The sequence below is a fragment of the Eschrichtius robustus genome, chromosome 2, assembly GCF_028021215.1.
Source record: "Eschrichtius robustus isolate mEscRob2 chromosome 2, mEscRob2.pri, whole genome shotgun sequence".
Lineage (NCBI taxonomy): Eukaryota > Metazoa > Chordata > Mammalia > Artiodactyla > Eschrichtiidae > Eschrichtius > Eschrichtius robustus.
In genome coordinates this window covers 113,013,301-113,038,155 of record NC_090825.1, presented here as the reverse complement: position 1 = coordinate 113,038,155, position 24,855 = coordinate 113,013,301, and the positions used below count along the sequence as shown (strand labels likewise).

At 48.9% G+C, this 24,855-nt stretch overlaps 1 protein-coding gene across 4 annotated transcripts in view; it reads left to right on the top strand.

Moving 5' to 3' along the window:
- Positions 1–4,200: 4,200 nt before the first annotated feature.
- Positions 4,201–24,855, top strand: part of MACROH2A1 (macroH2A.1 histone) — an 80,333-nt gene continuing 59,678 nt past the window's right edge. For 2 of the 4 annotated variants that reach the window (XM_068535924.1, XM_068535925.1), the window contains exons 1-2: positions 4,202–4,356; positions 14,318–14,522. In XM_068535924.1, coding sequence (XP_068392025.1) covers positions 14,351–14,522 — 172 coding nt within the window. In that variant the 5' untranslated portion in view covers positions 4,202–4,356; positions 14,318–14,350. Of the gene's footprint in view, positions 4,357–14,317; positions 14,523–24,855 lie in introns of all 4 variants that reach the window. The other 2 variants (XM_068535923.1, XM_068535926.1) reach the window with 2 other exon arrangements.

The window sequence follows — 24,855 nt, the reverse complement described above, 5'->3', positions numbered from 1 at the left end:
TATACTTAAAACAATAGATAGCAACGACCAAATACAGGAGACATTAGAATCTAGCTATCTTCTATTAAACCAGGCATTAAAGAAATGTGCAAAGTTGCAAGGCAATGACACTCTTCTCACTAAATTTTGTTTGTTTGGAGAATATAGTTATTTTTCATACAAATACATTATTTATATTAATGTGTAACTTGTTTACATATTAACATTTAAAAAATGAATAAATTGATATTTAAGATCTTTCTGTTTTAATTTCTGATAGAACAAATATTGACAGATATAACCCACATAAACAAGAGCTCTTTGCAGTCAGTAATTTAAGAAGCTAAAGGCATTTTGAATTCAAATAGTTTGAGAACTGCTGTTGTAGAATACCTGGTTAAATGTTCATAAAGGACCATTAAGTTTAAAAAGCAGGTGACAAGCCCTAAATGCAATAGGAACCCAAATACATTTAATATTAAGTAGATATGGATACAAGGGCTGAAAGGGAAGCAGTGGTTCTCTCCCAGTGGTATACCTAGGGTGATTTTTTTGAGCATTTTTATTTTCCAAGTTTTACATAGTGAGCATGCATTTATTTTGCAATTGGAGGGGAAAAAAAGCTGGTGGAACCCTCTGAGCCAGATTAGGGGAGAGTGCATGTCACCATCTCCGAGGTGGAAGAACAGGGCACACAAGTTAGAGGGGAAGAGAAAGGGGGGTGGAGCCTTTTGGAGAGAGGTGGAGAGAGGGCATCTTGAACTGCTCCCAGGGACAATATTCCTAGTGAGTTCTATGAGAATGGCACACTGCGGGGGGGGGGGGGAGTGTGAGGGGGATGGCACTAAGACCGCCTCTTGGAGGGGTATAGACTCTAACCCAAGGACAACAGTGCATGACTCAGTGGGGACAAAAAGACCCAGTCTGAATGGCGGGGGAGGATGCAGAGGATAGATGCTGGGTACAGAGGAAACCAAGCCCCTAGAAGGGCTCTCTTCAGGACTGAGCCATGAGAACTCAGGTCCCAGATGAACTTGGATTTGAACGCCAGCACCAGCCTACCTGCTCTTTGATCTCCAGCATATTTCTTAGCTTTCCGAATCTATAGTGTCTTCATCTGTAAACTGGGGATAGAAATGTCCCAGAAATAGTGTGCCTGCTAGGGCTGATGTGAAATGAAAATCATGGGATACATGTGATTTGACACATAGTGAGTGTGCAATAAGATGGAAAGAAAAAATAGCCTTGTAGGCATGACCCACTTCCATGTCACCAGGGAAATCAACTTAGAAACCAAAGCTGGTGTGGAGGTGAGTGAATTACTTCTTGGTGCCCTAGGGTTGCAGATTGGGATCTCTTACACAATCATGCTCTGTGTCTGGTCTTAGCCATCACTAACGACCTGGGGAAGAGGAAGCCTCAGGTCTGTAAACAGCCAGGGCACCAGCAGGCTGCAGGCATCTCCCCCTCTCCAGACGTGCCTGGCCTTCCCTACAGCCCAGCTGTTCTCTCTTGTTAAGGTTTCTAGGAGTACTGCTTATGTTTCGGACCAGAGCCTGGGCAGTGTGGCAACGCACCTGGAGGGTTTTTCTCCTGGAAGGAGCCTGGTCCACAGCAGGTGCTCAGCAAGTATTTGTTGAGTGAATTATTGAAGTCTGGCATCCTCCCGACTTGCTGTGGCCTACAGAAGCCTCACCTGGTGGGTGGCCCCTGCAGAACTGAGGGACCTCCCTAAGGAGCAGGGAAGGACAGAGCAACTGGGGTGGGGGGTGATCTCTGTCCCTTTCCAGGCACCTCTCTGGAGCTTCCCTGGGGGAGTCCTCACACATCCTTAATGCTTTGTTTTTGGACCCAAAGAAATATCATTTCTCCAGTTTCACCTCCTGTAATTTTCCCCTTCACTCATTCCACTTTAGCCTCACACTCACTCTTCCTTTCTTAAAAATTGAGATATTATTGACATATAACATTGTGTGAGTTTAAGGTGTACAACCTGTTGATTTGATATATTTATATATTGCCATGTGACTACCACCTTAGCACTAGTTAACACCTCTGTGATGTCACACATTATCTTTTTTTATGGTAAGAACACACTCACTATACCTTGACGATTTCAGAGACGCTTCTGCCTCAGGGTCTTTGCATTTGCTGTTCCTGCTGCTTGGAATACTCTTCCCCCAGATATCCACTTGGCTTGCTCCCTCAATTCATTCACGTCTTTGCTTAAATGTCACCTTCTCATGGAGGCCTTCTCTAAAGTTTGAAACCCCACCCCAACTCATACCTCCTATCCCCCTTCCTTGCTTTGTTACTGAGCCCAAGCTTGTACTCCTTGCCACACGACAGGCCAATAAATCAAGAGATGAGTTGTTGGGCCAAGGAATAATGACTTTATTCAGAAAGCCAGCAAACCAAGAAGATGGTGGACTTGTGCCCCAAAGAACCATCTTGCCTGAGTTAGATTTCAGGCTTCTTTTATACTAAAAGGGGAGGGAGTAGAGTCAAACATTTGCTGGTTCTGGTCAGTCTCTGGAGGGGATGTGTTAATTTCTTCCTCCCTGCAGTCATTCACAGGTTGGCCTGGTCAGGATGGTTCCTGTGAGCTAACCAAAGGTATTTTAGTTTCATGCTCATTACCTTGGAGGCAGGGTTCGCAGAGATGGGCCATTATATATAATTTAAGCTTATAGGAAACACCCTTTTAGTGATTAACTTGTAGTAGGATACAAAATTTCTTCCCTATTACAGCTTTATTTTTCTCTATAGGCTTTACACCATCTGGCACATCATCTCTTTTGCCTATAACCTTTCTTTCCCTACTACACTGCAAACTTCAGGAGGTCAGGGATTTTTGCATGTTCTGTTCACTGCTTCATTTTCATCACCCAAATTGGAGCATGGCACAAAGTATGACCACAGTAGTTAATTGAATTAATGGATGTGTGAATGGCATGTTTTGGACACTGCTTTGCACACTTTTAAAAAAATTTATTTATTTATTTATTTAAAGTATTTATTTATTTATTTATGGCTCTGTTGGGTCTTCGTTTCTGTGCGAGGGCTTTCTCTAGTTGTGGCAAGCGGGGGCCACTCTTCATTGCGGCGCGCGGGACTCTCATTATAACGGCCTGCACACTTTTAAAGTATAGTGTAAAGCATCATGGTGAGGGGAGGAGGTTACCACCGCTGCTACAGGGGCAGCTTGAGGGAAGGGAGGGGTCTTTAATGACTCATAATCTCCCATCACCAACTCCAGCAGCCACAGAACAACTCTGCGGAGGGTATGTATTGTTATCTAAAGTTGGTCCACAGCTGGGTGCTGAGGTGGCTTTGGTGGAGGGAGAGGAGAGAAGGAGAGGGAAGGCCCCTATTTAAGTCCTTGGGATGGGTCACTAACGCCTTCAGGCCAAAAACCAATTTAGGAATACAAGGTAAGTTTTGCATCGGCCCCTCTTTCTGCTTGTTTGCAGTTTAAAAAAAAAAAATGTGTGTGATGATAAAGAATCACTGTTTGTCTTAGTAAATCTCAACTTGGGTCCAAGAGTGAACATTTGCTGAATCGACGTAAACGCCTTCCATGCAACAATGCAGATCCAGACTTCTAGGGGTCACTATGAAGAACCTCAGGGGTGCGCATTAGTTGGTCGCGGGGAAGACCAGGTTTGATGGGGGCTTGTGTCTAAAGACAGCGGGAGGTTCTGAGGTGCGCGGGAGGTTTGCATTGGTTGGGGAGGGAAAAGTGCTTGCTGGTAACAGCAATCGTGCCTCCCTCCCTGCGTTAATGGGAAGGTTTCTAGGGATGGGCAGCAAAAGCCCCCCTCAGTAGGCGCTCAATAAGTGTCACTCGAGACGCACAGGCTGGGACGCGCGCTGGAGAAGCGCCTCTGCCGGGGTCCCGACCCTTTCCCAGGACTTAACTGAGGGCGAGTCCCCGGCTCGGGCGGGACCCAGCGTTCAGTGTCCTGGCGGGCTGACCAAGGGCTGAGGGCCAGAGCCAGGGCCGCGATGCGGCCAGGGGACTGACCCACCGACGTCCAGGCGGTACAGCGCGGAGGATCGCGCGCGCGCAGCCGCGGGCTTGGGGGTCAAGGCCGGGGCGCCCGGGTGGCGCGGGAGGGGTGGCCGGACGCGCGGGGACGGGATGGGATGTGACGAGCGGCGCGCTGTGCATTGTGGGAATCCCGGGGCCGCGGCTACTGGTTCCAGTTCACTCAGCAGCGGAGCCGGGCGGAGGGGGCGAGCGCGGGGCGCGCGGGCGGGAAGCGAGGAGGCGGGCGGGCCAGCCAGGAGCGCGGAGAGAAAAGGCGCGAGCGGCCGAGAGGGCACAGGCCAGACACCTTGCTGCTGCTGCCGCTGCCGCCGCCGAGCCGCCCCGTAAGTGCCGCGCGGGCCCCCTCGCCGCGCACCCCGTCCCCGCCGCCCGGGTCCGGCCGCCTCGCTCTTCCGGCCGAGGGTACCTGGGAGCCTCCGGGCCTGGCGCGTACCGGGCGGCGCACGGCCGCGCTCGGGCCGCCGGACTCAGCGCGGCCCACGCCGGGGCCTCGCGCGCGCACGGCGCCCTCCCAGGCCTTGCCCCGGCCGCGCGGGAGTCCCTCTGGTTTTGTTCAAAAAGCAAACCCGGAAGCCAACTTCTCTTAGAACCGCGTCCTCCTGCCTGCGCCTGGGCGCTTTTGTGGGCAGGAGACAGCCCTGGCCCGTCCCCCGGCGACCCTTCCCGGGGCGGGCGGGCTGGACTCGAGGCCGGGGGAGGCGGCGGGGAGCTGGCCGGCCGGCCTGGGCCTGGACGCCCGGGAGCTGTTGTGTGCGGAGTTGTACTTGGTGAGGCGCCCGTCCGCCGGCGAGTTGCCGTCCCCGGCACAATAAGTGGGGCCCGAGCCCCAGGTGGCCGTGGTGTAGGCGTCTGGCTGGTATCTGCTGGGAGGGTGGGGTGGGGGGTTGGGGGATACTTGCGGGACTGCAGCCAGGCGGGCGCGGGGAGGAGTTTGTCCAGGGACTGCCTGGAGAGGGGCCACGGGAACCCCCGCTGCTTTCGCTCGTCTTCTGACCGGCCTTTTGTTTGCTTTGTGGTTGGGAGTTTTTTTTAAGGTAACTCCGGAAGGCTGTAGGTTCCTCGGGTGGAGAAGGCCGGGAGGGAAGAGACTCGCTGGGGGTGGGGTGGAGTGAGGAGGTGAGTGTGCAGGATGCTGTTGGCCATGCCACCTGACAACAGGTGTGCGGAATGGCGCGCCCCACGTCCACTCCTGCAGGGACCACAGATCACTCAAGGATCTTGTCAGTAGATTGCTTGGAAGGTTCTTTTAGACAAGATGTTAGGGAAAAATATTCCTGAGTTTGAAAGTAAGAGACTTATGTATTGATACAAACAGCTGAGACAAGCCTTAAATTCAATAATTACAATTACCACGAAGTCCTTGTAAGACTTTAATGATCCAATAAACAGCATATAAGAATAGACAATTAGAGCGGCACTCCTGCTAGCTTCTCTCTTCTACCCTTGTGGCTTGAGGTTTTATCATTAAAGAGGGGGGAAAGTGCTTTGTTACAAGGCTTCCTGCTCTAGGGACTCAGGGAATTTTGAACAGTTTTAGGTTTGAGTGGGACACTCTAGTTGTGAATTAGATGGAATCCGTGTACTCCAGGCCACGTTTCGGTTACTAGTCTTTCAGAGGAGTTATTAGCTCTGAAATGGACACCTCATGCCTGCAACTGGAATTAATACCCCTTGTACACAACTAACCAAAGCTGGGCAGTAGCATCTCAGTCTTGCACAAGAGGCTACCCTATGAGGATAAATGTGTTTTTAACCTATTTTTCTTTCTTTCTTTCTTATTTTAAATCCTCAAGACTTTAAATTCTTCTTTACTCTAGTTTTAGGAGGAGAGTGGGAAATCTTTCCACTTTGTTATTGTTTTAATCTCTTACCATTGTTAATGCTGATCCCTAGATAAAGGCGTTTAGTAGGAGGGAAGGGGTTAAAGTATATGAAAATTGTTTGAGGCAGGGAGGGCCTTTAGAATGAGGAAGGGATGGCTCACATTTTATTAAACTTTAAGAGTTGTCTGGAACATCACACACGACACTCTACACTTTACACAACTATAAGTCACTAGCTTGGTCTATGCCAAATGGGCCAAGATCAGGGAGGGGTACGTCTCAATCTGCCATTTCTTCTGGTCCTCCAGACAGCAGATCTCTGGAAGATCCCTCATCCCTTCCTTCCAAGAGAGACTTGGACTACATACATGTATTCTCAGACCTGCCTCTAATAGCTTCAGAGTTAATGGCGCCCCAAGCCATTTAAAGGAGCTTTATTTAAATAAACAAGCATAAACTGAAAACCCAACCTGACAAAACCCAACAAGAATCTATATGTGGTGTTCATCAGAATTTCAGCAGCCTCTAGCTCTCATTTGAGTGTGCCTTTGGATTTATGTCAGCTTTTTCAGAGCCCCATTCTTGGCACATGGACTGGGAAGGGGCAGGGCTCAGTGGGGCCCATACCTGGCTTATGGGTCCTTCCTGAGTTCTGTAGGTTTAGAAATACATTGGGCCCCTCCCCAGCTCTTATGAGTGAGCCCAAGTGGGTCAGCTCTTCATTCCAAAGAGTTGTAAAGCTTGTTAACTTGGATCAAGCCTTCCAGATCAGTGTCTTGCAGCTTTCGGTAAATATTTCTTGAGAATCATTTTCTTGAGGGTCAGGCACTAGGGACAGAACCTGATCAGGAAATGTCCAGTCTTGCCATGTCCCTCCACCTCCCAGGAGGGGAGGGGGCTGGAGGTTGAATCAATCACTAGTGGCCAGTAATTTGGTCAGTCGTGCCTCCTATGTAATGAAGCCTCCATAAAACCCCCAAAGGACAGGGTTCAGAGAGCATCTAGGTTGGTGAACAAGTGGAGATTTGGAGAGAGTGGCACACTTGGAGAGGGCATGGAAGCTCCATGCCCTTCCCCAGACCTTGCCCTATGTATCTCTTCCATCAGGCTGTTCCAAGTCATATCCTTTTATAATAAACTGGTAATCTAGTAAAGAAAAAAAAAAAAGAAATGCCCAGTTCTTATCTTTGGGAAGCTGATATGAGGAGGAGAGGGCAGGCAGGCAGCCATTGCAGGATCAGTACAGGAGGCCACAGTAGATCCCATAGCAGCTCCCAGACAGTAACCTATTCAGGAGCAAGCCCTTACCAGGCACGGAAAGGCCAAGTAAGAGTTGGCTGGGCAAAGGAGGGCAGGTGGGGACAAGTGTTTGAGACCTGCCCCACATGTGCAGAGCCTGAGAACAATGAGAACAGGTCATATGGGGGAACTACCAGAGGCTCAGGATGGCTGGATTCTAGAGGGGAGTCAGGTGAAGCCAGGGGGCCAAACAGACCAAATCACAGAGGATCCTGATCAGAAACACACTGAAGGATTTAAACTTCTTCCTAAGAGCAGTAACAAGCTCTGAGTAGGAGGAAGGCTTGAGTAGGAGGAAGATGTGGTCAGATGTCCTTTATTGGGAATGCTTCATCAGTTCAGCAAATATTGAGTAGCCTCTAGATGCCAAGCCTCACCAGGGTCTTGCCCTACTGAAGCTCACATTTTCCTCTGATGGCCTTCCGTTCGAGTGATTCTCTCTGAGTTTCGCACAACCTTTAAAAGGGAGAGGAAGTTTGAAGGAAAATGTCCTTATGAAGCAAGCAGACACTGCCTTACTGTTGCTGAAGAATAGTGCTGGTTCCTTTAGTGTCGCTCAGGAAGTACACCACGGAGTGGGTTTGCAGAGGTGAAATTTTAATCCCAGCCTAGCTTCCTGCTAACTGTTCCTGCTTGTAGTGAGTAACACTTGTGTTCAGCTTTTGTTTTTTTCCCGCCATTAAAAACCTAACACATGAGGAGAGTAGTATCTGCTGGAACAAAATGTGTGGTTTAGGGTTTACTTACTGTCTCAATTTATCCTTCTCTCCTTGTTTGCAGTCCCTTGGTTCACTGAGGGTGGACTGTAAGTTCTTTAATCATCCGCCTCATTTTATGGTGTAGTGTTTTATGAATGGAGAGAGATGTTTTTCCTGATTGGCCAGAGTACCAGACCAAGTCTCTGTTCTGAGCCAATCAGAGTGCAGCTTGTGAACCCCTGCTCTGTGAGTGATAGTTGTGTAGTATATCCGCATGCCTCTGGGGACATGACAGCAACGACACCGTTAATCATTTGGTACGATAGGAGTAAACGGAAGAGAATGCAGTAAACAGGATTAGTGTCCTGCGCTTCAGAATTAAGTGTCTCGGGTTTGCCTTCGTGATTGGAGTTGATGGGAAGGTGACAAATGCATGTGGACACGTGGGCATTTATCCAGCTGCAGGGAATGGATGGGGCAGTCCTCGCTCTGTAACAGCGACTTGAGCGCTGATAGCTCAGATTCCTCCATCCTTGGGTGCTGGAGATAGGGCTGTCTTACTCGCAGCCCCCCAGCAGTTCTAATCAATATTTTGCTCAAGATCAATATGCACACATTCATTGCTTAGATAATAAAAGACTTCACCATTGACCATTCCAGTGGTTTTGTGAGTGTCCTGATTATTTAAGAGTTTTCTATGCTGCATCTTTTACAGAGGTCAGCGTCTTATAGATATGAGGAAGGTCAGTACTTTCCTCTGGTCTGTGTTACTGCGCCTGTCTTACGGCAAGAAGAGAGATTGCTGGAGCCATAGAATGGTCAGGGAGTCAGAAGGCCTCTGCAGGCTCCAACCTCAGCCATCAGGGAAATTGCAGTGTTCCCCTCCTGGGAATCCCCAAGGTAGCTCCACAAGCTCCCTGAATTTTGAGGGTCTGGGCTTCCACACGAATGGTCCCAAAGAAGGTCCCGGACTGGTGTCTCACTTACCACATCTCTGAGTCCTGTGGCCTTTGGAAATGCTGCCCTCATTTTTGTCAGGAGAACCCCATCCACTGTAACTAATCAGTCCCAACCCAGCCAGCATTTGAGGGCCTCTCAGGAACGAGGCAGGGTGGTAGGTTCTTAGAGATACAGTGGTGAACAGAGCAGCCTGGTCCATCCCATCAAGACAGACAAGGAAATAGGCAGTGGTGATACAGTGTAACAAGTGCTAAGAGTGGGATAGTTGGCTTTAGAATGTTTATATAAATTGGATCCGGAGTGGCAATCATGTTGGAGGGAGGGGCTGGAAACTGCACTTGCAAAGCACTTTATATAAGACTAAGAAAAGCGATTGAACATATTTCCATGGTGGCTGAGGTGCATCATAAGGGATTTTTCGCTGGGCTCAGGGGCCACCGCAGGAGCGTCTACTGAGGAAACAGAGTGATTCAGCCTGGTGGAGCCCTCATTGCTGGAAATAGGGAGAGATGAGCCGGAGGTCAGCGGGACCTTGCGTGTAAAGCTAGAGTCTGGGCGTGGGGCTGCTCCACACTAGACTGGGACTGGGGGCCACACGGCACAGCCACTGCAGGAATGGGTCTCCATCGCCAGAGGACATGTTGGGACCACTAGGTAGGATTGCCCCAGACTGAGGGCTGGAGAGAGTGTTCCAGACTGAGCGAGTGGCATGTGCCGAAGGGTAGAAGTGGGAATGAAGGTGGTTTGCAGCGCACTGAGGAACCAGTTAGGGTGCCCTGTTGGTGAGGAATAGAAGGGTGTGGTAGGATGGCCGTTTGCCTTCCTGAACTCTGTTGCCCCTCCTCCTTGTTTTTGTGTCCGTCTTATTCATGGAATCCTCACAGCCAGGCTTCTCATTTGGTCCTGTGCTTTGAGGACAGTTCACGTTGTAGCGGTCTCATCTCGATCGCTGAGGGGCTTGTCATCAAAGACCTGCTTCTCACTCGAGCCTGGCTCTTCCCTCTACAGCCCCCTCCACCAGTGTGTCTCTGTGTGAACTTTGGGTTTCTGCAAACAAGGTTCATGTCTATTGTGAATGATTTATTGTTGGAGGAGTTGCAGAGATAAAGACCACAGAGATCCCTTCAGGACCAACCACAGAATTTTCATTTCCTGGCCTGATAACAGTCAAAAAGACCGCCAAGCTAATGTTCAGTAACGAACAGATGCCAGGATTGCCTGAAGACCTATCACTGTCTTCAAAGCCTGTGGGGCCCTCTACAGGGCTGAGGGCTTCTGGTTTGCTGAACAGGGTGCCCCCCTGGTGGACGAGTCCAGGAAGGAAGGACACAGCTTTGTTAGTTCGATAACGTATTATTGCTGTTTCTCCTGTGGGCAAGCTCAGTGCCCTGAAGAGAAGGTGAATGCAGAAGGAGCCACTTTCTCCATGACGTAGGACTGTCCGTCTCTCAGAAAAGGCTAGACGTAGGACATGGGTCAAAGTAGGCTTTGACTGGTCACTCAGACCCTGGTTTCAGGGTCAGCTTTCAAGTTGGTCTGTCAGGTTACAGAGACTGGCTGTTTCTTCTTTTCTTCGGAGCACAGAGCTGGAGGACATTTCCCAATCTCTCTTGCAATTAGGTGTGGCCACGTGACCACGTTCTAGTCAGTGGATCACAGGGGTGATGTGCCCCACTTCCAGGCCTGGCCTCTGAAAGCCCCCATGTGTTGTTCTCCATGGCCCTTTCCCTCCAGTAGTAACCCTGAATTGTGCATTGAAGGGTGGGAGGAGTCTGGATCCACAAATCGTCCTGCAGAGAAGCACCAGCCAGTCATGGAAGCCACTTTGGACTTTTCACAAGTGAGAAATAAGCTGGCGGGGGGCGGGGGGGCGCTTATTTGTTACAGCAGCTAATCTAGGACACATAGGCTTTCAGTGGTAGGGCTGTGACTTGAATCAGGTCAGTCTGACTTTGGAATTCGAGTTATTAACCACGGTGCTCAACTGCCACTTCTGTCACAGCCACTCTCTCCCCCCACGTTGGTGCCTGGCCATAGCTGCCCACATCCTGTAGACCTCTGAAGAGCAGGATGGACCCAACATGTTCTTTGATTGGTTGATCTGGAGATTGCACATCATTTTCCAAATGATGTTTTAAAAATCACCACAGGTTACTGGATGTCATGAGGCTGCATGGCTCAGTCAGAATTCTTTCAGAGCTGTGGCTGCAGCTTGGGGATTTATAGTTAGAAGTGCAGGAAGAACATGAGGAGGGGTGAGGAACAGAATCCCTTGAGGACAGGCCCCTTGGGGAGGGGATGAAGACTCGGGCTGCTCTATCAGAGAGGAGCCTGACTCTAAATAAGACGTGAAGATGTTCTTCTATCAGCAGAGTGGCAGTGATGTTTAAGATCTTTCCTGGGACCTGGGGAGCTACAGATGAGTTGACTTACAGCACCTGGCATGGAGTAGCTCCAGGTTGAGTCGAGTTGGGGAGACAGGCACACAGATATATGCCGGCGTATGTGCTGTGGGAACACAGAGCAGTGAGCAATTCCATGGTCAGGACCGAGGAGAGGGGTCATGTGAGCGTCAGTTCAGCAGGTTGGCAAGAGGACAGAGGGTGTTTCAGGCAGGGGAAGCAGCCTATATAAAAACATTCTGGACACAGCTTCACAGGTCAGGAATTCAGGGGCAGCCTGGGACATCAGCCTAGGCAGGGGTGGCAGAAGCAGTGCTGCAGAAGTAGTTGAAGGATGCTGTTTGTGGCTGGCTCAGGGTGATGGGGAACCAGCAAAGTGGGCGGAGATCCTCTGGGGTCCATGGAGAGAGACTGGTGCTGGGGAGAACAGGTGAGAAGTAGTGGGAGCTGAACCAAGGCAGGGAGGGCGAAGAGAAGGGAAGAGGCTTGAGAAGTTAGGGAAGCCTCTGTTGAACCTTACTAATGACTGGGAGCTGCGGAGGTGGGCAGAGAAATAGGGACAGGGTGACTCCCGCCTGGCAGCTTGATGCATGGTTTTGCCACCGCTGGGGCTGAGAAACCCAGAGGAATTCACCTGCCTGTGGGACTTAACAAGTGGGCCCTGCCGCAGGCAGTCAGAACAGCTCTGGAGCTCAGCAACCAGGTGTGCGCCGGCTTAGGGACCTGGGAGTTACCAGCATGTCGACTAAGACTCTTGACTCAAGTCAGAGGGAAACCCCAGGAGCATTACTTTTGAAGAATAAGCGTGTCTAGGGCCCATCAGTTCCCTCAATGGTAGTGGCTCCTCTCTGGGACAGGACATTGTCCCATTCCCACAAAGGCAGCCCCAAACATACCCAGACAGGTCCGCCTGTAGACAGAGCTGGAGTCTGTGCTCCAAGAAGAACAGGCTTCTCCTTCTGGAAGGCGGAAGCATTCAGATGTAAAAGCTCTTAGTCCAAAGGCATGGGGTTGGTCTGTGAAACACATTTGCATTAAAGCAGAAGACTGCTAGGAGCCCAGTTACAGCTTTTCCCTGCAAACACACATGCACACACGTGTGCACATACCATTTCCTGCTCAGAGTGAGCATGGGCACCTGTTTGCAGGAAATGTTTTCAAATAGAGCTCATTACAGAAGAAATGGAGCCAACTAATTGTTTCAGAAAAACCAGACCCTTCTGGGACTCTCTTTAGCACTTGGTGATCAATTAAGACTTGGTGCCCGCCTTGACAGGGTGAAATACAGGGTTCTCATCACAGAGGCCTTGAGCCCCCTTAATTCTGGTGAGCCAGTCAGCACAGCTGCCCCAGAGTGTCCAGGAATTCTGCTCTCTGCTGTTTTGGCCATCTCTCTGTCAGGCAGGTGATCTGAGATGATCTTGGGGTTAGGGTCGGGTGTCAGAGTAACAAGGACTCCTAACTTTGTGGCTTCCATGGTCATAGAGACATGGACTGTGGCAACTGGAGGGGCCCAAACACCGTGGAGCCTGACCTCAGTTTACGAGAAGATGAGACACCTGCCCATTTTATTCAGTGGTCTGAGCATCAGTGACTTCTAGGGAAGGCTTGTCTGACGCCCCAGAACAGGCTGAGGGCTCTGCATAGCCCCTCTCCCAGCACCCTGCACTGGCCTTTCACAGTTACCATTTAAATGACTGTAGGGTTATTTATTGTTTCTCTTCCCCACCAGCTCTGGGAGAACAGGAACCACATCTGTCTCGTGCACTGCTGTCTCCATTCCCCAGCATAATTCCTGAAGTGAATGCATGAATGACTTGAATGCTCTTAGTAAACATTTGTGACCTTACTGTGTGGTGCTACACTAGGAATACAGTCGGGGGCAGCCCTCTGAGACCTTGCAGTGTGATGGGAGAGATGGCGGGGTGGGGCGGGGGCGTGTGCACGTCAGTGCTGTGGTGTGAAGCACATAGGAGCCCAGAGGATAGAGCACTCAGGGAGGGGTTGGCAGAGGGCAGAAAAGCCTGAAGGATAAAGGAGGTCCTGGTTAACGGGCACAGCCACTGTGGAGGAGGGCACTTGGGGGGACTGCCTGTGTTTGTGTTTAGACCTAAGGAAGCACAGGTAAAACTAGATGGGTGTGCCAGGCCTAGATTTCTAGGGCGTTTTGTGACAGGCCGAGGGCCCTGATTTTATCTTGGGAATTGTGGCAGCAGGGAAAACTTTAAAACCTGGGCCATGGCGTATTCAGACTTGTGTGTCCGGAGATAGCCCAGCCAGTGGAGGGCAGGTAGATTAGAGTGTGGCCTGTGGTGAGAAGTCCTTTTCAGGAGATGTTTGTGATCATTTGGTTAAGATAGTGGTGACCTGGATCCGGGCACAGTCGGGGTGGAAAAGAGAGGACCCCACAGTAGGTGTTGAAGAGGGGGGATCCTTCGGACTGGGGGGCATTTTGGATGGGAGTGGGTGGGGACCAAGGAAGGAAGAACTCTCCTCCCTCTTCTCTAAGGACAGGCCTGTCTAGCAGTCTGGAAGTGCTCAGAGGGCCTCTTACTCCAACCTGGCTGCCCACTGAACTCCTGTGAGCTGTTCTTGCCTCTCACAGGTAAAGGACCTTAAGGTAGAGATGCTGCTTTCATCAGAGAACCTAGGTATATGCCTTACATCTTCATTCTAGGGGCAGGTGACATAGTTTTCTTTTCTTTTATGAAGGCTTTGGCAAATTTATCAGCCCAGGTCTCAAGTGTATGGAAATACAATTATTAAACAAGCGTATAGATGGTAGCCAAGAAATCCCATTTTCTTTTGCATCATGTGGCATAAAGGTGAGGCACTTAAGAGCAGTCATTGTCAGCGTAACGTTTAAATGGAAGTGGCCGATAAAATTGATGTCATGGTATAAAATGTGAAAAGCGAAGCCGTTCTCTTTTCCAGGGCTGAAGCACACCGGCAGAATGCAGAAACTGGGCTCGTGGGGCTCAGCGGCTGCAGGCAGTGGCATCTGCTGGCACAACCCATTTCTTCCAGGGGCCAGAAGGCATGGGGGAAGGGGAGATGCACTGTCCCCAGTAATCCTGACCCGTGTGTCTCTTGCCTCCACAGTGTGTTTACTGATCCATCTCCAGGACCACCGCCATGTCCAGCCGGGGTGGGAAGAAGAAGTCCACCAAAACCTCCCGGTCCGCCAAGGCAGGAGTCATCTTCCCTGTGGGCCGGATGCTGCGGTACATCAAGAAAGGCCACCCCAAGTACAGGATTGGAGTGGGCGCGCCCGTGTACATGGCCGCCGTCCTGGAGTACCTGACAGGTGAGTGTGCCCGAGTCACTGCAGACACCACAGCTTTCCAAGGATTGGTAGGACCTTGTTCATTTCTTTTATTTTGAAATTTTTCAAACCTACAGAAAAGTTACGAGAACAGTACAGTGAACATTTTTACCTAGATTCAACAGTTGTTAACATGTTGCCCCACTTGCTTTATCTCCCTCCACCCTGTGTATGTGTGTGTGTGTGTTTGTGTGTGCACTTGGACGTTTCTGGAGAGCCCAGTCCAGTTGTTTTGCAGAATGTCCTTTAATCTGGGTTGGCCTAAGGCTTGGATTTAGGTTAAATGTTTTGGTAGGAGAATTCCATAAGCGATGTTGAGTCCTTCTCTGGCATCATGTCAGAAGGCGCCTGCTGTGGGTTTGTCCTGTCATTAGTGATCTTTGCTTTGGTCATTCGATCAAGGTGGTATCTGTGCATTTCTGCACATCCTGGATCACAATCTGTCACCCATTGGCTTTAGCATTCCTTGATGATCTTACCTGGATCTGTTATCACTATGGTGGTTATAAAATAGTGATTTTTCTATTTCTGTTATTTTTCCTACATTTGTTAGTCAGCATTCTTCTGTTAAGAAAAGCTTTCCTTCTGCCCTTCCCTTCTTTTTATTTTTTGTTCTATCAATGTTGGTTCACGGATTTTTAAAATTTAGTGTGTTATACACTATCATGTCATTACTCGTTATGGTGGTCACATTGTCTCAAATTTGACCTTCAAGCTGGTTTTTATGTCCTTCTGCCCCCTCTCCATCAGTTTCTGTACATTTCCTTGCTTTCCAACATAATGAGATAGTCTCATCTCCCCCTGACCTTCTCCTGCCCTAGTCTTGGAATCAGCCATCTCTTCAGGGGTGTCCTTGGTCCTTTTCCCAGATATAATGTTATTGGTCTTATTGGTGGCTCCATAGCAACTGTGGGAGGCCAGCTGGGCAGGGTTACCACCCCCCATTTTTAGTAATGAGAAAACCAACCTCTGGGCATAAAAAGATTTGCCTAGGGTCACATATAACCAGGAAGTGCTTGAGAAGGGATGCACATCCTGCTCTCCTTTTGTAATGCTTTTACCACTTTTTGCTTCCATACACCATCAGGGTAGGTGGCAGGCAGCGACAGCTGTCTCTCTAGAGCCAGAAAGGAGAGACTCAAAAAGACAAGGCGCCTCTTCCAAAGGGAAGTGGTCAGGCAGTAGAAGAGCTGGGTCACTTCCTGCTATCCCAGGCCTCTCAATAAGACAAGACCAAGGTTTCCCCCACAGAGAACACAGTCATGAGGGTTATAGAGTTTTTTTGTGTTCTGTTAAAAGAGTCTAGGCGTAAAAAGTAATTGGGGTTATAGTTGTGAGGCCTTTGCACATATTTGGAACTTGGACCCTCTGCTTGTCAAAGACTCATAGGTGGCATGGCTGGTAGCATGAAGTAGGCCTCATTCTTCTCACTATGCAGATGAGGAAACAGAGGCCCAGAATTTATGTGTCACATCCAGGAAAACCATGTATAACACTGGCAGTCAGCCAGGGAGACCAGGGGAGAAGTCACTAGATAGGACTCAGAGAACATTTTTAAGGTCTGGCCCGGCAGTTTACATGCTTTGTGACCCAGAGAGAGTCACTTAACCTCTCTGGACCCCAATTTCCTTACAAATCAAATGGAGACAGCAGTCCCTGCTTCACCAACTCCAGGCTGCTGTGAGAGGGCCTTTGTTTGAGTATAATGGTAAGCTGACATGATGTGCAAACCCAGCCAGCCGGTGTTTCCTGGTTCCCGAATGCTATGATGCCCCCGGCACTGGAGTGACACTGGGGTGTTCACAGACACATTCGTTAGGTCAAGTACAATAGCAGTTTCATTTCTTCTGTCAAGCTTCCTCTTTTCAGTTAGCAGGGCGTTGGTGGGGGGATACCATTGCTCCATCATGTCTGAGGCAACTACTGTCTGTGCCACACAGAAAATCTGTACGTCTTCCTTGTCTATGCCTGGCTGGCTCTGAAATTGAGTGCAGTGCTCATGAGGGCCAGGTCAGCAGGTCCGTTCTCATGGGGTCCAGGCACCTTGACCCTGCACCCTCCCCACCAACTGTGCCTGTCTCTGGCTGTCATGGGTGCAGTAGTGGTCCCAAAGAGGGGTGGGAATGGTCAGGGCAGCCCAGCCCTAGAGCTGGCCAAGTCGCTCAAGGCAAATCCTTACTCTGGCGTTAGCCATGTTAACCTCTGTATATTAAAGAGTAATATATATTTTTAAATTTTACCATGTCCTTCCAGCAGAGCTATTAGCTGAATCTGAGCCACTTCGTCTGCCTACACGCAGTGCTGAGTCATTGACGTGACTGTTGCCCAGTGCCTGCCCCCGACTGGGTACCTGGTCTGTGTGGTGGGGCCTTGAGGGACGTCCTGAGCACTGTACTCCATCACTGTTGGTGGTCACTTGTGTCCGGTTGCCTGATGGGACAGGAGCTGAGTTCTGGGGCCACATCCAGTGAAACATTGCTCCATCCCACCCATCAGGACAGTGCTGTACACCCACCCTCACTGCTCTCAGGCGGTGATCTGCCCTGAGCCCCTCGGGCTGGGATGTGGGAGCACTTGGGTATTGGGAAGTCCCGGGCATCTGCCTGCTCAGAACTTTGGTTTTGGTCCCTGAGAGAGAAGTAAAGGTGGACCAGCTCGCTTTCTGCTCTTTTCTTTTGTTTCACTGAAGACCCTTTCCCACCCATTCCACATACTCACTGAGCACCTGCTGTGTGCCTGGCACCATGCTAGGCTCTGTACGAGTGCACAGGAATGATTGGGGGGAAGAAATGGTCTCTGCTCCGTGGAGCTCTCACAGTCTAGTCTGGGAGAAAGAACCAACCAACCCAGATGGTTACTGACTGTGCTGAGTGCTGTGGAGGCTGTAAACGGGACAAAGGGACCCAGGTGGTGATGTGGCCCAGGAGGGCTTCGTTGAGGAGGAGACATCAGCTGAGACCTGGAGAAGGAGACGGTGCCGACCAGCCCTGCGAGGGCTGGGAAAGGGGCCCTGCCACCCACTCACCTGCGCACAATGCACCTACTGGGTGCCAGCCTCTTCCCAGAGCTGGGAGAAGCCAGGAGAGCAGCACTCACGCAGCTTAGGGCCGAGTCAAGGATGTGGCCCAGACATCATGCTCCAACACAAGGCATCTGAAGGAAGTACCACCCATTCCGCAGGTCCTCATTGAGAGCTACGGTGTGTCCGGTGCTGAGATGTAAGCCAGAACAAGACCTCCCCCCAGCCCAAAGAGCTTTGTCCAGAGGCAGGTACAGGCAAGAAAAAGGCAGTGATGATGTAGGACCGCATGTGCTAGGAGTAGGTTTCAGAAAACGTTTCCTGGAGGATGCTTGTTAACCAGTTGACCAGAGCCGCCCTGCTTGTCTAGTTGTCACCTGAAGGGCCCTATGGAGGGATTGTTTTCTTCTCTTACAGGTGGCGTACACAATTGCAGGCATGGTGATGGGGTGCCACACAATGCTCTTTTGAAATGGCTGGGCCAGGCCTCCTCCTGTGAGAAGGCCCCGGTGGAGAGATGAGGAGGGGTCTGGATGCTCACGAGTTGCTGAGCTAGCTGCAGGGCCCACCTAGGAACAGGTAGCTCTGGAGCAGGGAGCTGACATCTCCTTGGTGGCCAGCCAGGGGCACCACTTGGGGTGCCACGATGTTCAGTAGAATCAGGTAGAGGCAGCAGAGCCAGGTGGTTAAGAGTGTGGACCTTGGTGTCAGAGCTGCCGTTTCTTCACTGTGGTCTTAGGCAGGTCACTCACATCCCCAAGCTGCAGTTTTATTATCTGTGAAATGGGGGTTACAGCAACTGTGTCATAGAGTTATTATGAGGTGGAAATGAGAGGATGCACGTGAAGTGCTTTTCTGTGCCTGCACAGTGTAGGTGCCCAAATGCTAACTGGTAGCGTAAAAGCAGAGGGAGGAGTCCCCAGTAATCCTGCTCTGGCTGCTGAGGTGACTGAGGGTTGCCCACTTCCTTTAGGGATGGCGATGGGGGCTGTCACTGCCCACTCATGCGTGGTGTCCTTTCATCAGGCACCTGTAGAACATCTTGGCTGTTTCAGACCTACTCGCTCTGGTTTATTTCAAGCTGCCATTTGACCCCTCCTCAAGCCTGAAGCACCCTCAACACCAAGGTGCCCTGTTAACCGAACTCTTCTGTCTGGTATTGAAGGCCACTTCTGTCCTGAGCTCGTGGCACACTCATGAAAACCTTGAAGGGTTTTCTGGTTAGCTAGGAGCTGAGCATGCCCAGCCCTGGGCCTGTGTTAGGCCGGAGCTGAGGCCAGATCAGCATTAGAGCATCTGGACAGGCAGCAGCCCGGCAGGCCAGGGGCCGTCAGGCCCAGATAGATGATCTCCTGTGAAGAGCATGTCTTCGGGGGTGAGGGACCATGCTCACTCATGGAGTACTTCGTGGGTAAGTACTCCTCCTTAGGGTCTGTTCAAGGCTGGGGTGGATGTGGGAGGAGGATGTGGCCTTGCCTCTTGCTGTGAAACTTGAAGCTGGCGTCTGTTTCTCTTCTTGGGTGCAGAGCCCAATCATCTGCCAAACTTAAAAGGAAAAGGCAACATCTGGAACAAGCTTGAGTCTGGCGACCAGACAGCTCCTTCTGCGCACCTCTATGTGCCTGGCAGCCCTTCTGACTCTTCCCAGAGCTCCTCCTGAGGAATGTGATGCTGTTTGCTGGTCTTCCCAGTGCCCCAGGACAGTCCATTCTCCACCCGTTGGCCCTTGACCTTCCAGCCTAGGTGATGATAGTAGCCCCACCTCTTGGGGTTGCTTTGAAGATTGATATTGCATCTTATGACTTTAGCCAGCATTCCTACCAAACACTCAATAAATGATGGATAAAAATAAGTATTATCATGGGGAAACTGAGGTAGTTTCTTTGAGGCATCATCTTTGTCCCCATATTACTGTGGTACTTTTTTCTTAAATGATATTTAAAGGGAACTTGAATTTAGTTCAGCTCAGAAAGCATCTTTGGAGTTTCTTCCCTCTACTCAGCACAGCACTGCTCAGTGCTAGAAGGTATAGGAGACATGAAATAAGGAACACGTGACATGGCTTTTGCCCTAGTGGAACTTCCATTGATGTTGGGGACACACAAGCCCACAGACCAGTAGGGGAATAGGGCAGGTCTAAGGGACAAGTTAAAAGCACTGGAGTCCTACAGTGGGGGTAGCAGGGGGAATGAGAAGTGTGTGGAAGAGCAAAAAGCAACCATGCTATGATTCGATGGATGCAAAGCACTCTGGGTCAGCATTGCTCAGACTGTGTTCAGCAGAACCGAGGTGTTTCGTGAAATTTAAGAGGTAGTCCACCGAAACATAAGGCTCTATGGGTGAAATCAGGAGATGGCTAGATTCACATTCCCTCTTTTGAGATGGATATGTGACTACCTTTGTTGAGTTCCTGAGTAAAGGAACTGGTTTTAGTTTGGGAACCACTGAGAAACCGCTCTCTTTACTGCAGGACTTTTCAGAGCCTTTAATATACTGGTGTCCCATGAATCCCCAAGGGAGGGAACTGTGATATGTAGTGGTTCCCAAACTTTTATCAGAAAGCCTTTCAAGGAACACCTGTAAACACCTTGCACCATACCGTGTGGGGACACTTATGGGTTAGGCCCATGAGAAATGGTCCATGAGAAATGAAGAGTGCCAACTGAAGAAACAAAGATGAAGGCCACCATGAAGGATGCATTTTGGTCTGGCTCATGGCATTGAGGCGCAGAACTTGGCTGATAGATAAGGAGACCTAGGTCTGCCTCCTCCATACAGGGCTCAACATATTAGAAGGTGCTTCAGCATTCACACAGGGAAGCTACGACTTGGGGAAGCTGTGCAGTTATTCTGCTAAGCTGAGCCACTCATGCACTGACTCAGGGAGGGCCCACCACTCTTCAGGGCTGTGCTAGTCACTGAGATGCCAGAGAAAAGTCCCTGCCCGTGGGACTTACCCTGGAGGGAAGTGCCTTTGGAGTCACTCACCCAACGCCTGAGAGAACAGGCCTGGTTCCTGGTCATCAAATCCAAAAAGATGTCTGATGACATCTTTTTCTGGTCCAGAAACCCTGTTACATAGCCTGATCACACAGCTTATTCTGCCAACCTGCCTCCTAGGATGTAAGCCTGTTTGCAAAAATCAAATCTGTTCTCAGAGGATTTCTCGACAGTAAGGAGGATGGGAAGCCCTGGCTGCCAGCTCTCAAGACTGAATGTTGACACTTCGTAATAAGTGTAGACCCCCCCCCCCCACCAGGGGACCACCGTGAGAGTTCTGCTGATTTAGATACCCCAGCTCTGGTCTGTTTAAAAACCTACTGTTGTAGTATTATATTTCCACCTCTCATAGGATAAGGCCGTGGCTAGAATTTTTTTTTCTGTCTTCTTTGGCTCTAATCTACAAAATGATGAAGATATCCAGATTTGCATATTCTTAACCCCCTACTCCTTTTCCATTTCCCCATGCCCTGTCCCTCCCCATGCCCTGTGTTTCAGACCTCGGTCTTCCCTCTCCTGTTTCTTGTCAGTGACCAGGACCTCCACGCTCTTCTAGCAGGCACCTGGCATCGCTCACAGCAGGCACTCCAGTCTGAAACTGCCTGTGAGTACTTCGCTAACCATGGGGAAGTTTACAGGGCCAGCTCCTGACCTGGGGAACGAACAGGTTTAACCCAGGGGACCCTTATGGCTACTTTACAGACTGGATGAGTTCTAGCCCTTGTGCCTGACTGCATCCTGTAGTAAAACCCCAGGGAAAAGGGATGGTTGTTAAAAATACATCTTGCTATCTGGTTTTGGCTAGTAAAGTGATCATCCTCATCCCAAATTTCAGCTTGTTTGATTTCTAATCTATAACTCAGGTCAGGTGTTGCATAGCCCTTTGGTGCTAGTCACTGTCTGCACTCCATCCCTGCCCCCATCTCTTTTAAGTATAGTAGGGAGAGGCCTCCTCTGTCAGCAGTGTGTCCTGTTACACAGATACTCATTTCAACAAACATCCATCCACTTGGCATTTCTGGCCTGGGAAAGAAAGGATCCGATAAGCTTGGAAGATTAGGGTAGGCAGAGCCTGCAGTTGTCTCTGTCTCTTACCTGGCCTCTTTACCGCTTTCCTATCCGGAACAGCCAACTGTGTCCTGTACTCAAACAGCTAAAAATAGGGCAGGGAGAAGAGGACAGGCGGGCTCCGTGATGCTCAGAGGCTCTCTGAATTCCTGTGTCTCTTGCTTGTTTGCATGACCACCCTACCTTAGACTTACACTTCAGGCCAGGACCCAGCTAACTCTTGCCAGTGACTTCATGCTTCCCTGGAGCTCCCAGAACCCCACAACACTCACTGTTCTGCAAAGCCCTTCAGCAGCTGAAAGGGAGGACTAGATTTTAATGAGCCAGAGGGTTGCGACTAGAAAAAAATTGGAAACACAGAAGTTGAAACTCCAGTGTAGTGGCAGCCTATATTTAAATGTATGTTCCCTTTTCCAGTTATGTGAGTAATTTATGTTTGAAAATTTAAGAAGGGAAAACTCACTCATAATCCCACTGCCCAGAGATAGCCGCTGGCACTGAATGCCTTTTGTGTGTATGTGTACATGCATGAGAGGGAGTTAGATTTTAGTCTGTTTGTTTTTATTAATATCTGCTATTGATGATTACTGTACATGATCATACAAAGCAAATCATGAAGTCATTAAGGGAGAGCTACATTGTCAGTCCTCCTCAGTCTCCCAGGAGGAATAGATGATTCCGTGGTGGATGAACATTCAAGGGGCGCTTGAAAAAAGCAGCACTTTAGCACAGTGTGCCTTTGACATTTCCCTGATGACTTGTTGTCAGGTGGCCAGCCTGTTAGCAGACCCAGGTGAGTCAGACCTCGGGGCTGAGGCCAGACATAGAAACCACTGAGGGGTGGAGTTTCCCCAGTGCTTCACTTCCCCAACCAAGGTGTGGAGGCGGCAGCACGGCTTGAGGACGTGCTTCTCCCAGGGCCACTTGAATCTGCTGCAGAGCTCAAAAACTGAATTTTTATCTGGTCCTTCATTCAGTCCTTCTAAAGAGGCCATGAGGTTGTCCAGGAGAGTGTAAGTGTGTCCTGGGCCCCCTTCACAAAACAGTGGACCCATGTCCCCTGCACTCCCGGCCCTGGGGCTTGGACCACATCACTTGGATCAGAGAAAGGAAAGGTCTCATTACTTTCATTTGCAAGTATTTTCTCCTGCTCTGTGACTTCATATTCTCTCAACACTGTCTTTCACAGAGCAGAATTTTTTTTTATTTTAAAAAACTTTCAATTCTTTTTTTCATGTATTGTGCCGTTGATGTTGTATCTAAAAAGTCATCACCAAACCTTGAGGTCATCTAAATTTCCTCCTATGTTATCTTCTAGGAGTTTTATAGTTTTGTATTTTACATTTAGGTCTCTGATCCATTTTGTGTTAATTTTTGCAGAGGGTGTTAGGTCTTTGTCTAGATTCAGTTTTTTGCATGCGGATGTCCAATTGTTCCAGCACCATTTGTTGTAAACCTCTCTGCTTTCTTGAAGATAAGCCACGGTGCCTAGGAAACCTCAGTGGTCAAGGATTCTCATTGTTGCTTCATGATTTCCCTTTGAAGGGCTATATGCAACTTTCATTTCTGTCATTGGGGTCAGCATATGCATAGCTGAGTTCCCACCAGAGGTTCTGTTTTTGCTTGGGCCAATGGGAAGGCACAAAACACTACAAAACTGATTCTGGATTTAGGCAAGGAAAAATGTGTGACCCAAACTGTGCGTGCGTCTTTCATTCAGACCTTCCATCTGGGCTCACTTTATATACATCCTTTAGAATTTCATTTAGTGAGGTCTTCTGGTCGTAAGCTTTCTCAGGCTCTGATTTTGAACATGTCTTTATCTCATCCATAAAGTTCTTAGCTGTTGTTTCTTCAGTGTCTCTATTCTAGTCTCTTTCTCCTTATGGAACACAAATTAAACATTCATTGGTCTTTTATCTAAGTTCCATATCTGTTCATCTCACTCGTATTTTTCATTTCTGTCTCTCTAGATTACTTTCTGGATAATTACTTCTGGTCTATCTTGTAGAACTATCTCCCAGTTTACTAATTCTCTCTTCAGCTGTGTCTTATCTGCTATTTAATTCAGTCACTGAACTTTTAATTTCAGTTTTGATATTTTTTACTCTAGAAGTTGTTTGGTTCTTTTGTGAATCTGCTTGGTTATTCTTTATAATACCTTGTTTTCTCTTCATTTTCAGAATTTTCTTTAAATATATATATTATACACAGTTCTCATATATTTTTCTGAATAATTATTTTTCCCCCAGCTTTATTAAGGAATAACTGACAAATATAATTGTATATATTTAAAGTGTACAATGTGATGCCTTAACATAAATGAAATGATTACCCAGTTTATCTGAATAATTCTAGTATCTGAAGTCTTTATGAGTCTGTTTTTGCTGGATTTTCAGTCATTGTTCAGAAAGCCTACCTCTCTCCAAGGCTGCAGAGGAATTCCCTCATGCTCTTGCTTAGTATTTTTATGGTTTAATTTTTTACATTTTTACTTTGACCCATTTGGAATTTATCCTGATATATAGTGTGGGAGAGGGATCAACTTAATTTTGTTCCAGATGGTTACCCATCTGTCTCAACACAATTAATTGGATAGTCCGTCTTTTCCCTGGTGATCTGAGATGCTGCTTTTACCATACATGAAATTTCTAGATATAATTAGGGCTACTTCTCGACTTTTCTTTTCTGTTTCATTGGTATGTTTATCTAGTTATATACTTTATAATATGTTTCTCATATCTGGTAGGTCTTTCCTGTCTTTTTATTTTTACAAAAAGTAATTATTTCCTTTAATAAGTAACACATACCAATGATAAAATTCACGTTCCCAAAGGACATACAGTGAGACATGCATTTCTCTCCCTACTCTTTTGCACACCCAGTTCTCCTCTCAGGAGACAATCAGTGTTATCAGTTTCTTATATATGTTGTATATGTTTCTAAATATATTCTCCTCCCTTTTCATTTCAGAGTAAATATAGAAAATGTAATGGGTGCATGTGATATACAGAGACTGACATTTCTTTTGAGCCAAAATCTGAGGGTGGTTGATCTGCCTCTAACCTGCCCCAACATCCCTGGTCCCCTCAGCCAACCTTGAGTCCTGATTTGATACTGAGAGGGACGGCCTGCCTGGATCCTGGGCCACCCTGGGGCTGCTTTCCCCCGGGATGACAGCTTTGTAGTTCACACGGCCTGCCGTGGATCCTGAGTGTTTGTTCTAAT